The sequence below is a fragment of the Lolium perenne genome, chromosome 6, assembly GCF_019359855.2.
Source record: "Lolium perenne isolate Kyuss_39 chromosome 6, Kyuss_2.0, whole genome shotgun sequence".
Classification (NCBI taxonomy): Eukaryota; Viridiplantae; Streptophyta; class Magnoliopsida; order Poales; family Poaceae; genus Lolium; species Lolium perenne.
The window spans coordinates 76,678,307-76,692,144 of NC_067249.2; the positions used below are offsets into that span (position 1 = coordinate 76,678,307).

General features: G+C 51.8%; 2 protein-coding genes across 2 annotated transcripts in view; both read left to right on the forward strand.

The window, feature by feature from the left end:
- The first annotated feature begins 10,035 nt into the window (after window positions 1–10,035).
- Window positions 10,036–11,635, forward strand: LOC139831937 (uncharacterized). Its single transcript, XM_071821352.1, has 2 exons — window positions 10,036–11,435; window positions 11,517–11,635. The coding sequence occupies exon 1, from the start codon at window positions 10,091–10,093 to the stop codon at window positions 11,201–11,203; it is 1,113 nt and encodes a 370-aa protein (XP_071677453.1). The 5' UTR covers window positions 10,036–10,090; the 3' UTR covers window positions 11,204–11,435; window positions 11,517–11,635.
- A 719-nt stretch (window positions 11,636–12,354) lies between these two features.
- Window positions 12,355–13,838, forward strand: part of LOC127310414 (uncharacterized) — a 40,317-nt gene continuing 38,833 nt past the window's right edge. Inside the window, exons 1-3 of the mRNA XM_071822197.1 lie at window positions 12,355–12,581; window positions 12,665–13,003; window positions 13,237–13,609. Of these exons, the coding sequence (XP_071678298.1) occupies window positions 12,482–12,581; window positions 12,665–13,003; window positions 13,237–13,609 (812 nt within the window). The 5' untranslated portion in view covers window positions 12,355–12,481. The remainder of the gene's footprint in view (window positions 12,582–12,664; window positions 13,004–13,236; window positions 13,610–13,838) is intronic.

Here is a 13,838-nt window from a genome sequence, read left to right on the forward strand (position 1 = left end):
TAAATACCCAGAAATGTGCATTTTTCAAAGTTTTCAAAAATTCACAAAAATTATACCGTTGGTCCTATTTTTCGACGAGGCACCTGGGAGCACCAGAGGATGACCTGTGGGGCACCAGAGGGTGCCACACCACAGGCCGGCGCGGCCAAGGAGGGGGGCGCGCCACCCTGTGGTGTGGGCCCCTCCTTGCCCCACTATCTCATCTCTTCCTCCCAGCACCTTCTCTTTCCCGAAAAAACTCGTACCAGGTTCCTCTCACTCGCGTTTTTGCTCAAGAGCTCCAGATTTCTCGATCTCCTTGCTCAGCCCAGATTTCTTGCTGAAATTTGGCACATTTGCCCCTTGGTATGTGACTCCTCCACCCATCCAAGTAGAATTTTGTTTGGTTGAGTATATCTTGAATATTTTGCTGCTGTAGGTAACATGTTTAGTGAGCTTGCATGCTTGTTCTAAGTGGTAGAAACTAGTTTTGATGCATGATTAGTACTCTAGCAAGTTCCTATGGTAGTTTCCCTCAATTATATGTCACCAAACCAAATTTTATATCACTTGTTGAAAATTTCAGAGAAGAGATGAAGAAGTTCAACTTTGGAGAGTTGTTCAAGAAAGGAACAACCAGCACCAGGAGGCCTTCTAGGGTCGCCACCCGGATTAGGCGATCGTACAATGAGGATATCATCGCGCCTAGCTTCGCGCCCGAAGAGGACAATGGGGCTCCTAATGCTTCGTCTTTTCCATGCTATGATTTTCTGAGGAATGCAGGGATATTGGAGGATTTCTTCACCCTTGTCAACAGGGCGGGCTTAACCACCTATGTGGGAGATGAAAGGGAGCAATACTACATGCTCACCAAAATCTTCGTCGAGAGCTTCAAGTTCCACAACAAGCAATATGAGCCGACAGTTGCATTCAAGATCTATGGTAATCCTGTTACTATGAGATTGGAAGATTTTTGTCGTGCATTGGATATTGCCCCTGTAGGTACAGCAAGTAGGATTGATGACAACCCCCGGGACTTGTTGGAGCTTTATCGAGGGATTACCGATGATGATTGTCGCACCATTCAGCGTGGCAAGATAAGAAACATTCAACTCCCCGCCATTAAGTATTTTGCATATTATATTGCTACTAGCATTCTTGGTAGGGAGAACACTAGCAATATTTCTAGTTACCATCTTGCTTTCTTGAATATTGCACTTACTGGTCAGACATCTTATCATCTTGGTTCTCTTATTGCTCGCCGCCTTACTAACAGGGGGCCTATTTTTGGAGGAACTATTGCACTGCGCATTTTAACATATCTAAGGCTTCCTCTTGATCCTAATGATGTGCCATTGGCCCCTAGGAAACTTGATATTGCTGCTATGAAGAGTCATCATTTTGTTACCGCTGATTCTACTGTAGATAATATGGTCTATAGAATGTTGTTTTCTGACGGGGATGAGAAGGAAATCCCTCTTCCCCAACCAGGTTTGTTCAGTATTGACAGGCAATCATGGTCGTGCACCAAGGAGGAGGTGGATGAACATATGAAGATACAAGACTTCCACCAGCAGCATGACTCCGAGGACGCCGAGCCCTCTTATGACTACACCGTCACGTATCCGGGTGCCTCTTCTAGCACATACCCGGAAGATGATCCATCTTCGTCGTACTACGGAGATACTACCTCATGGGATCGATGGGATTGAACTCCACTTAGGCCAAAAGCCTAAGCTTGGGGGGAGGTATACCGGCATCACTCATTCTTTGCATATTATGATTGCTGGATACTTGTACATACTTGTTTTATTCGTTTGAGTGGTTTTCTAATGAGAGGAAGATGATATTTGGGGAAGTGCTGCCTGAAAACAGATTCTGGACTGTTACTAGAAAACTTCGTGCGCACAGCCAGAGCGTTATTTTGAGCTTCCAATTTTTGTGCAGGTTCCCCAGGTTGTTATCTAACTTTCATTAGTTGAACACTTTTCGAGCTGAGCAACGTAAGATTTTTGTAAAAATCGATTTCTGTACTGCTGTCAGGTTTTGGCAGATTTCTATCATCCTGCTTTTATGTGTTTCTTTTAGTTTGCTATTTCTTGTTTTTGCTTTGTTTCTTTCCCAAAACACAAAAAGACCAAAAATATTTCTGTTGTTTCTCTTCATAATTTGTTTGCTTTGGTTTCTTGCATTTGTTTCGCTTTATTTGCTATTGCTAGTTTGCTATAAGAAAACCCAAAAAGATTTTGCTTTGTTCGCTTGTTTCCTTTTGTTCTTGTTTGTAATTCAAAAACACCAAAAATATTTGCTGTTCTTCTTTGGTTTGTAAAGTTCATCTTGAGTTCAATGGTCTTCGGTGGCTGGAGCGTGGTTTTCATTTCATATTATCCAAGGTACACAAGTGAAAAGCAATAATGACGATCTACGACAATTGGATTGTGGTGAGAGGCTGGTATGAACTCTATTTGTTTTCATTTTTGTACATATACTCATCCATGTGAGCATGCTTAGTTGGTTCATGTGAGGTATATGTTATTTGAGAAAGTCTAGTAGTTCATGATCTCTCATGTTTAGCTCCAATCTATTAATATGAGTAGCATGTCATGGATGTTTGCTTGCATTGTTTTATTCATAAGTAAGTATGGCATTGTGGTATCCTCCTCTGAATAATTCATTTATATCGACTTGGCACATGCTCACGCATGCATATGACTGAACAAAAAGTCAATTAAGCCTCGATGATCTATATTGCTTCAGAGTTCTTGTATCACTTTTATGCCTCCGTTAATTTATTTTGCCGCAAGCATGATTATGACAGTTACTGCTCTCTTGATTTGTCGCTCCCTAGTCTATTGCTAGCCTTCACTTGTACTGAGCGGGAACGCTGCTCGTGCTTCCAAACACATGAAAACCAAGTTACTCTAGAGTGTCCACCATAAATACCTATGCATGGCATTTCAAACCATTCCAAGTAAATTCTCATGCGCTACCTTTAAAACCTTCAAAATGCTTCTCAATTTGTGTTTATGTTTCATAGCTCATGAGGAAGTATGTGGTGTTTAGCTTTCAACCTTGTCATTTACTTTTGACGGACTCTCATATGGACTAGTGGCACATCCGCTTATCCAATAATTTTGCAAAAAGAGCTGGCAATGGGATTCCCAGTCCCGAATTAATTAACTTAATAGACACTCCTCCATGGTTTGTGATTGTTGGACGGCACCCGAAGGATTCGGTTAGCCATGGCTTGTGTAAGCAAAGGTTGGGGGGAGTGTCATCATCATAATAAAATTAAAATAAAAAAGGGGCACTCCTTCATGGTATGAGATTGTTGGCAGGCACCCGAGGATTCGGTTAGCCATGGTTTGTGAAAGAAAGGTTGGAAGGAGTGCCAAATAAATATGCAATAATTCATGGGAGCCACTCTTGGAAGTCCGGTTGGCGAGGTAGTTGGTGTACCCATTACCATTCGTTGACAACAACAAACACCTCTCAAAATAATTTTACTCCTGATTTCAAAAATGAAAAGCTCTAGCGCATGTTAATCCCTGCTTCCCTCTGCGAAGGGTCAATCTTTTACTTTTATGTTGTGTCTCCATTATTTCTTTGAGCACTATCTTGAGAGCACAACTGTCATTCTTAGTATAATATGCTTGTCTCAAAATATGATTGATTGTGGTATAACTTTGATGCTTTTATCTTTGACAATCACTACTTCTAGTCTTTCTATGAACTCGAGAGGTGTCCGGGCATTTATGTTTTGCCAATCAAATACAGGCAAGCGAGATACCACTTTATCATACTCTCTTATGAACATTGCAATCCTGCTTATATACATGATTCATGATGCTTATTATTAATTGTTGGTACCTCTCCATGATTGACATAGCTGTTAGATGATCTTATTTGCATGTATCTCATTATGAACTGCTTAAGTATTAGCCATAGCATGAGAATATATACATCATTTGAGCAAATGTGTTCGTGAAAGTTCTTTTATCGCTCAGTTGTTAACTGAATTGCTTGAGGACAAGCAATAAGCTAAGCTTGGGGGGAGTTGATACGTCCAAAACGTATCTACTTTCCCGAACACTTTTGCTATTGTTTTGCCTCTAATTTGTGTATTTTGGATACAACTAACACGGACTAACGCTGTTTTCAGCAGAACTGTTCTGGTGTCTCGTTTTTGTGCAGAAACCAACTTTCGGGAAAATCCTCGGAATTTATGCAGAAGGCCCTATTTTCCCGTAAAACCGACGGAGCCGTAAGGTCAAGTAAGGTGGAGGCCCGAGGGCCCCACACCATAGGGCGGCGCGGCCCAGGGGGGGCCGCGCGGCCATGTGGTGTGGCCCCCTCGGCCGGCCTCCGACGCCCTCCTTCGGACTATTTATCGGCCTCGACCTAAAAACGCACGGGGAGAAGTCGAAGTCGCCAGAAACCCTCCAGAACGCCGCCACATCGCGAAACTCCGTCGCGGGAGCCAGAAGTCTCCGTTCTGGCACTCCGCCGGGACGGGGAATTGGAGGAGATCATCGCCATCATCACCGCCAACGCCTCTACATCAACCAGCCATGTTTCCCCCATCCATGTGTGAGTAATTCCCCCGCTGTAGGCCGAAGGGGATGGTAGGGATTGGATGAGATTGGTCATGTAATATCATAAGATTGTTAGGGCATAGTGCCTAGTGTCCGTAATTGGTACTTTGATGATATTGTTGCAACTTGTTATGCTTAATGCTTGTCACTAGGGCCCGAGTGCCATGATCTCAGATCTGAACATGTTATTGTTTCATCATGATATTCATTGTTTATGGTCTTACCTATAAGTTGTATACACATGTCGCTGTCCGGAACCGATGGCCCCGAAGTGACAGAAATCGGGACAACCGGAGGGAATGGTAGCGATATGAGGATCACATGTGTTCACGGAGTGTTAATGCTTTGCTCCGGTACTCTATTAAAAGGAGTACCTTAATATCCAGTAGTTTCCCTTGAGGCCCGGCTGCCACCGGCTGGTAGGACAAAAGATGTTGTGCAAGTTTCTCATTGCGAGCACGCACGACTATATATGGAACACATGCCTATTGATTGCTTTGTACTTGGACACCGTTTTATTATTATCTGCAAATGCCCTGCTATGATTGTTACATGAGTTTCTCTCATCCATGCAACGCCCATCATCCGTCCCCGTGCCTACAGTATTTTAATCCTGCTGTTTACTAAAATCACTACTGCTGTCTCTGTCACTCTGCTGCTGTTATTTCACTACTGCTACTGCTATAAAACTGTTACTACTGATAAACTCTTGCGAGCAAGTCTGTTTCCAGGTGCAGCTGAATTGACAACTCCGTTGTTAAGGCTTCCAAGTGTTCTTTGTCTCCCCTTGTGTCGAATCAATAAATTGGGTTTTACTTCCCTCAAAGACTGTTGCGATCCCCTATACTTGTGGGTCATCAGGCGCCACTTCCTTCCTGAAGGCGTGATCTTTGGTCCCAACCGTGCCTTTCCTCTCCTCTTGGTGCCAGGGGAAACCCTATGTCCAGTCCTTCGGGCAAGGCGGCGGCAGCGCCACGGCATCGTTCTCTTCTTGAAGACGTTGTCGAGGCTTCATGGGGAGAGGCCGATGTGTATTTGGAGGCTGGGCATTGTGATGCGCTGCTGGTGTTGGCTGCTGGCCAGGGCATGGGGCTTCAAGGCGCTATGTATGACGTGGTGGATGCAACCAAGTCAGCTGCAATGGTCGTGGACAAGATGAGGAAGATGGTTTGGGTAAGCCCAAGTTCTCTATACCCAAGTTTGAAGGAGGAGCTGATGTTGAAGAATACCTCACTTGGGAGCTCAAGATTGAGAAGTTGTGGAGCTTACATCCACATTATACTGAAGATCGGAAGATCAAGCTTGCTTCTTCCAAATTTGATGGCTATGCTTTGCATTGGTGGGATGCTTTTGTTCGTAACCGCGAAGAGGATCGTGAGCAACCTATACGCACATGGCGTGCTATGAAGGAGGCGATGACTTCTCGCTTTGTGCCTACAAATTACTTGCGGAATATATATGATAAGCTGACTCTATTGAGACAAGGTGTGAAGACTGTAGATGAATACAACATGGAGATGGAGATGCTTGTGCAGCGTGGCCGTGTCCGTGAGTCTCTCGAGATGACAATGCAGCGTTTTCTCAACGGTTTGAAGTATGATATCAAAGGCATTGTTCGTCACTACAGCTACACCAATATGAATCAATTGTTACATCATGCAAGAGAAGCTGAATCACAGTTGGCTGACGAAGCAAAGATCAAAGGTCGAGCTACAGGAGCTGGGCGTTTCACACCCCGCGCGGCCCCATCTACGGCGGTGGCGCCTTCGACGCGCCCCGCACCTTACTCTACTCCGCCTAGTAAGCCGGTCTCCAATGTGTCTAACACAAAGAAGTCCGAATCTTCTGCAAGTACGAGTGGCTCTAATGTGTCTACTACGCGTAACCGTGATATGGTTTGTCATACATGTGGTGGCAAGGGTCACTTCAAGAGAGATTGTCCTAACCGCAAAGTCATGATTATCAATGAGGACAATGAATACGAGACTGGAGATGATGTTAATCCTAATGCTCCACAAGATGATGACTATGACACTGATGGTGAAGATGCATATCCGTCTGATGCTCACACCATTGTTGTGTCGCAGCGTGCTCTTAATGTGTTGCCTAGTGCATCTACTCAGCGCTGCAATTTGTTCCAAACAAAGGCTTTAGTTGGTCCTGACAAGGCTTGCAAGGTCATTATTGATTGCGGGAGTTGCCGCAATTTAGCAAGCAAGGAGCTGTGTACCAAGCTGAAGTTGAAGTATCTACCGCACCCGCATCCATACTATATTCAGTGGTTGAGCGACAATGGTGAGATGAAGGTAAACCACATGGTGCGTGTTGAGTTTTCTATTGGACCGTATAAGGATTGCATTGATTTGGATGTCGTTCCTATGACGGTGTGTCACCTACTATTGGGTCGGCCTTGGCTCTATGACCGTTCTGTGCAACACAATGGCCGTGCCAATACCTATCACTTGGAGTTCAAGGGCAAGAAAATTAATTTACAGCCTATGACACCACAGCAAATTGTCAATGAGTCTCGTCAGAATGTTGAAGTCAACTTGGAGGATGCTTCTTTAGATAGGCGAGAGAATTGTAATGTTGTGAGTGATATAACGAAAAGTGCGAGAGTGAATTCCTTAGTCTCATTAGCCACCAAAGAAGACATGAGAGAATTTAATGAGGATCCTACAGCCATGCCTCTTGTGCTCTTGTACAGGGGTACGGTTTTGATTTCTAACGACATGACCCCTCTTCCTCTTGGTGTTTCTAATGTTTTGCAGGAATTTGGCGACGTGTTTCCGGATGAGGTACCCGCAGGACTTCCACCATTGCGAGGTATTGAGCATCAAATCGACTTGATTCCCGGAGCTTCGCTACCCAATCGGGCACCATATAGAACGAACCCCGAAGAGACGAAGGAGATACAGAAGCAAGTACAAGCGCTACTCGACAAAGGTTATATCCGTATAAGCCTTAGTCCTTGTGATGTTCCTGTTATTCTTGTTCCTAAGAAAGATGGTACATGGCGTATGTGCGTAGATTGTAGAGCGATAAACAACATTACTATTCGATATCGTCATCCTATTCCCCGTTTAGAGGATATGCTAGATGAATTGAGTGGTGCTGCTATTTTCACTAATATTGATTTGCGAAGTGGTTATCATCAAATTAGGATGAAAGAAGGGGATGAGTGGAAAACCGCCTTTAAAACAAAATTTGGTTTATATGAGTGGTTAGTAATGCCTTTTGGTTTGACTAATGCAACTAGCACTTTCATGATACTGATGAACCATGTTTTGCGTGATTTTATTTGCAAGTTTGTGGTTGTGTATTTTGATGACATATTAATTTACAGCCGCAATGAATCTGATCATATTATACATATTCGACATGTTTTGCAAGTGTTGCGTGATAGTAAACTCTATGGTAATCTTGAGAAGTGCACATTTTGCAAAGATAAGGTCATATTTCTGGGTTATGTTGTCTCTAAGAATGGAGTAGAAGTAGACATGTCTAAAATTGAAGCTATTCAAAATTGGCCTACTCCCATGAATGTGAGTCAAGTCAGAAGTTTTCATGGTCTAGCTGGGTTTTATCGCTGTTTTGTGCCCAATTTTTCTACTATTGCTGCACCTTTGAATGAATTGACTAAAAAGGGTGTTGCATTTGAGTGGGGCATTGCCCAAGATCATGCTTTTGATGAACTGAAACGATTGTTAACTTCTGCACCGTTGCTTGCACTTCCTGATTTCAAAAAGCAATTTGAGATTGAATGTGATGCTAGTGGTATTGGAATTGGTGGTGTATTGATGCAAGAGGGTCGCCCAATTGTCGTGGTATCGTCACGGCATATGCCATAGGGTGGCTAATCGAAGTGGTTCCTGAGGGATCTCACGGCGGTATCCGGATGCGGGTATGGGCACGAGCGACACGGCGACGTACCCAGGTTCGAGGCCCTCCGATGGAGGTAAAACCTCTACTCCTGCTATGAGTGTATATGATGATCACACAATACAACGGTGCTCCTAGAGCTGTGTCCGGCTGCTCCTGAGAGGCTAAGGGAGACGATGGTCTCTCTCACAGGGCAGCTCTGTAGGTGGGAGGAAGCAATAAATGATCGATCCCCTGCACGAGAGGGGGTAGTGCGGCTTATATAGGCGCCGGCACTTTACATATAAGACCCTATAGTTTACTGGCCGGCTTGGCCGGCTCCGGCTTCCGCTCCTTCCCGAGGCTGTGACGTCAGGAGCCGTTGAGGCATCGTGGCCTGTCCCATCCGGTCGCCTGCGGTCAGCGGTATGGAGAGGAGGTGTCCCTGTCGCCGTCAGCCACTGTAGCCAGTACGGATTGTCGTAGGCTCTGACGGCCTGTCCGGCGCGTGGCACTATTGCTCCACAGTGCCCCGCGCTTTACGGAAGATGGAGTCAGCGTGGACTTTAGGAACCCGGACCACCAACCCGGTTCCTTCCAGTGCAAGACTCGCCAGCCTCGAGTCGGTCTGAGGTACAAACCCCAGTCGGATATGGCTTGTAGAAGCCGGCCCAGCTACAGCATTGGTGGCCGTAGCCAGGCCGACTAGGACCTAGAGCCAGCCGGCTTCCGGACCAGCTGGCCACGGCGCCAGCCGGCTGCTCCTCAGCCGGCCTTTGCCGCGAGCCGGCCAGCGGCCAGCCGGCTGCTCCGCGTCCATTGCCCTATCCGGGGTCTTCCCCCCGACATTAGCCCCCGAAGCTGGCAAGGTCCTGCGTTTAGAAGGACCTAGGCAGGTTTTCCTGGCTTCTCGAATATATTTGACGGCACTTGGAGGGGCCGACTGAGAATTTCCATTCAGCCGGCTGCGCCCTCATCCGGCTCGTTCCTGCTGGCTGCTCCTAGCCGGCCGCTTTTTATACTTGTACAATTTTTGCTTTCTCGCAAGATCTGATGGCGTCTCCGCCTCGCTGATGAATTTTGGTTCGAGTGGAACTTGTTGTCCGACTCCGGCTTGCGGCGCGCCGGAGTCTCCGCCGCCTCGGGCCCTGCGCCCGACTTGACTGGTCTGACGCCTGGCCTGGCGGTTGGTTCGTCTGGTCACATCAATGTTCCTCCGGATCCGGTGCGGTAGTGGGCGACGTGGTGTGGCCGTTTTCGGTAACCGTCGTGGTCGTGGGAGGAGTTACGGCGCAGTAAATCCTGATCGTGGCCCACGATCGCCACGTGGCCGCGTAACGGGCGCGCCAGGCGGCTATAAATGCCCCCGGTAGCGGTACCGAGGCGCCCTTCTTCTTCCTCGCGTTCTTTGCTCTCTCGCTCAAACTTTCTCCGTCGCACGCCCACGCTTCTCCTCCAGCAACCTCCTGGCGAACTCCGGCGAGCCGCTGCCCCGACGATCTTCTGCCGGGCCGCCGCCGCCGCTCCATCAATCCAGCGCCACGGGGCCGCGCGTTTCGATGGAGCGTCCTCAGCCGCCGTTGTCGCCGCCGCGGTCGCAAGGCTCTTCCTCGCCGTTTCGCCTCTCTTGGTCATCTTCTTCCTCAACCTCGACAATGGCGTCTCCCAGCGGATCGTGGAGGGGCTCGTATATGCGGGAGGATGACATCGAACGACTGGTGCGCCTCCGGCGGATCCCGCAGTCGGTGGTCACGCGGGTGCCCGGCGAGGAGACGGAGCCCGCGCCGGAGCCCGGCGAGCGCGTCGTCTTCGGCGCGCACCTCGATCGCGGGCTGGGCCTGCCGGCTTCGACATTCTTCCGGCAGTTCCTCGACAACTTTGGCCTGCAGCCGCACCACCTGCCGGCCAACGCGTGCGTCCTCCTGAGCTGCTTCGTAGCGTTCATGGAGGCTTACGCCGGCTTGTGGCCCGACATCGACTTTTGGAGCCGGCTCTTCTACTTGAAGGCGCAAACCACCGACGGCCACCTGCGAGCCTGCGGCGCCGCCTCGATCTACACTCGGCCCGGTACGCCTTTCCCCAAAATCCCCACCGTTGACTCGGTGAAGAACTGGCAAATGTCGTTCTTCTATGTGCGCAACGAGGGGCAGCTCGTCGACCGGATCAACTTGCCGGAGTTCAACCCGGCCCCTCCAGTCGGCCGGATCAACTGGAGCTATAACGCCCGCTCGACGGATCCGGACGCTGAGGTGAACCTGCTCTGGGACCTCCTGGCGACAGCCGTTGACAATGGGCTGACAGCCGAAGACCTCCTCTGCACCATCGCCGAGCGCCGGGTGCTGCCGCTCCAGATGCGCACCCACAAAATCGGGCACATGTCCGGCCGGTTCGATCCGAACCGGACGTCCAAGGCGGTGCTCACCAAGGCCCAGGTGGCCAGCCGGGTGAATAACATCACCAAGGCGAACCTGTCGGAAGACTGGAACTACGGGCTGGCGCCCCACGACAGGGACCATCCGCCGGAGCGGGTAAGCCTCGTGTCTTTGCCAATTTCCGGCTTGCGGCTGCGAGGCCGACTTCCTTTTTCTTCTGCCGACTTCCGGCTTGTTATTTGCTCATGCTTTTTCTGTCTTTCTAGCTCTTTGAGCGCCAGAACGCCGAGGACGGCGACCTGGCGACGAGGAGGTGGACGCCGGATCACGTCGATCCGGCTGACCAAGCCGGCGACCAGGCCGGCGACGATGACCTGCTGCAGGCGCCTGATCTAGGCGGCCAGGGGGAGCACAATCCGCCCCCTTCACCAGAGCAGCAGGAGGAGGAGGAGCCGGCGACGTCCGCCACGGGGCCAATCCCCGCCGTGCCCCTTCGCACGAGGCCGCCCAGCACCACGGCGACTTCGGCGCCCAAGGGCACAAAGCGAGCCGGCTCCACCGCCGCCTGGGAGGCGAAGGCGAAGAAGCAGCGCCGGCAGCAGCCGAAGAAGGTTCCGGAGCAGGCCGGGTGAGTTCTCCTTCTTTTTCTTGTTTGATTCCTTTTCTTTCCTTACTTTTATGCTTATCTTTTCTCTGTTTATCCGGCTAGGGCCCCTATCAAGTTTGCCCAGGGCGGCGGCTCCCGGCAAGCTCCACGCGTTGTGTCGCCGCTTCCGCGCCAGAGGAGGGAGCAGACGCCGCAGCCTTCCTCGCGCGCACCTACGCCGCCTCCGCCTGCGGGTACTCCGCCTCCCGCAGGGGCACCTTCCTTTGCCGTGCCGCTGGCCTCAGCGCCTGATCGCGGCACGCGGGCCAACCCGCCGCGGCAGCCGACGCTGGACGATATGTTCCCGCGCCGGACACGTCTTGGACCCAGCCCGCCGGGGCCGGGCGGGGCATGCCGCCTTCAACCGGAGCCGGAGCCCGTGGGGCTGCTCCTGGAACCGGAGCCGGCATTGCTGCGCCGCCTGCGGCCGGAGCCGGCACCCGGCCCAGCGTGGTGGAGCTGGATGAGAGCCGGAGGGGCGCCTGTGCGCCGGAGATGACTGCGCCGGCTGGGCCATCCGCTGCGCCAGGAGCGACGCCACCGCCGGCAGCCGACGACAGAGGAGCCGGCCAGGCAGAATCGGCGAGGGACGAGCCGGCGCGCATGGAGGGCGCCGACTCGCGTGCGCTGGTGAGGACGGAGACCCCATCGGCGTCGCCGCAGGGCCTGCATGTGGCCAAGGGCACACTTCTTCTTCAGGTGCCGTCCGCCTCCGACTCCAGCCTCGGCTCGGCTGCCACCATGGAGCAGGCGTGGCTCCGCGCCGACTCCTACGAGGTGACCAGCCGGGAGGGGAACCCCGGCCAGGCGTCGGTGGAGATGTTCTTCTCCAGCCTGCAGGCCAACCTCAAGGCCAGGGCGGCCGAGGCCGCGGCTAATGTTGCCAAGGTGGAGGAAGCCGGCAAGGTAAGCTTCGTCCGTTTTTGATCTGATTATTATCCTGGTAGCCCTCCGAGGCATGGGCCGGCTGCTTGAAGCCGGCACGGGTTTCGCCTGTGCGACTGACTTTCTCTTTTCCTTAGGCTGTGATGGACCGGCGCACCACTCTGTATAATCGCGCCGTCACCCATTACCACAAGGCCAAGCTGGACCGGGCCGACTTGGCCCGCGAGCTGGAAGCCGCCAAGGGTAAGCTCCTGCTTCTTTCGACTCGATGTCTTATTTTCTTTTTAGTCTTGGTTGGCTGACATTTCTTTCCGGCCGCCTCGCAGTTGAAGCCGCCAAGGTCCCGCAGCTGGAGTCGGATCTCCGAGCCGCTCGCGCCCAGTGCGCCGAGAGCGAGGAGGCGGGCCGATCCGCCGCCGGCAAGCTCAAGCTGGCTGAGCAGGAGTTGACGCGGCTGCGCCTGCTGGAGCAGAACCATCTCGCCGAGCTCAACTCCCTCAGGACGGCGGAGAAGGAGAAGGTGGATGATCTGAGCCGGCGGCTGACGGAGGTGGAGAAGCAGCGGCTTGTGCTGCAGGAGGAGGTCACCGCTAAGTCCACGGAGCTGACGGCTACCGCCAAGCGCTGGACCGACGAGTTTAGCGCGCTTGATCGCGGCTTGGCGGGTGAGTGCATCTCTATGTTCCTTTCCCCTTTGCCGGCTTTCGGCTGTCGGCTGCCGGCTTTCGTTGGCAGTCGGCAGCAGAAACTTCTTTCTTCGCTATCGCCATCTTCGGGCTGGTGGCAGTCGGTTCTTGCCGGCTGCCGCCAGGCTTTTCCTTTTGGCTTAGGACTTCGAAAATTTGCATTTTTCAGCTTATTTCGGCTTTGATGGTTTCTGACTTGCTCCTTCTTGCAGCGGCCTTCCCGGAGACGCAGGACGCGGCTTTAGCAGCCGTTGGCGTCGCGCGCGACTCCAGGAGGCGGGAGACTGGCGAGGGCAGCTCAGAGTACTTCTCCATGGAGGACCACATGGCGTCCATGGCTGCCCGCATCGAGCCCATCACCAAACTCGGCTGGGAGCTTCGGAAGGCGGCTGAAGAGCTGGTGCCGATGCTGTGGCCTGAAGAGGCGGTGCCGCAAGATATCTCCGGCCTCATCTCCTCGATGGAGCGGGCGCCGGACCGCTTCCTCGACTGGAAGGAGTCGGCCACGCGCGCTAGTGCCGACATGGCGCTGTCCTTCGTCCTCTCCTGGTACAACGAGGTGGACCTGGGGCAGCTTCAGTTCCGGCAAGCCGGCGTGGAGGACAAGCTCCCAGCCGAGCTCAAGGCCGCCCGCCTTGCCCGAGCCAGCGCCATCGCCGACTTCGTCGACAAGGGCGCCTTCGTCGCGGACCCGAACCCTCCTCCATCCGATGAAGATTACATGGACGATGAGGAGGCGGAGGACGCGCCCGAGGACGACCCGGCAGCCGGCTCCGCTGATGCCCCTCCGGCTTAGATTTCCTGCTTTTCAGTT

Excerpts from the sequence above, each read along its gene's own strand:
- LOC139831937 (XM_071821352.1), top strand. The coding sequence starts at position 10,091 with ATGGCGTCTCCCAGCGGATCGTGGAGGGGCTCGTATATGCGGGAGGAT.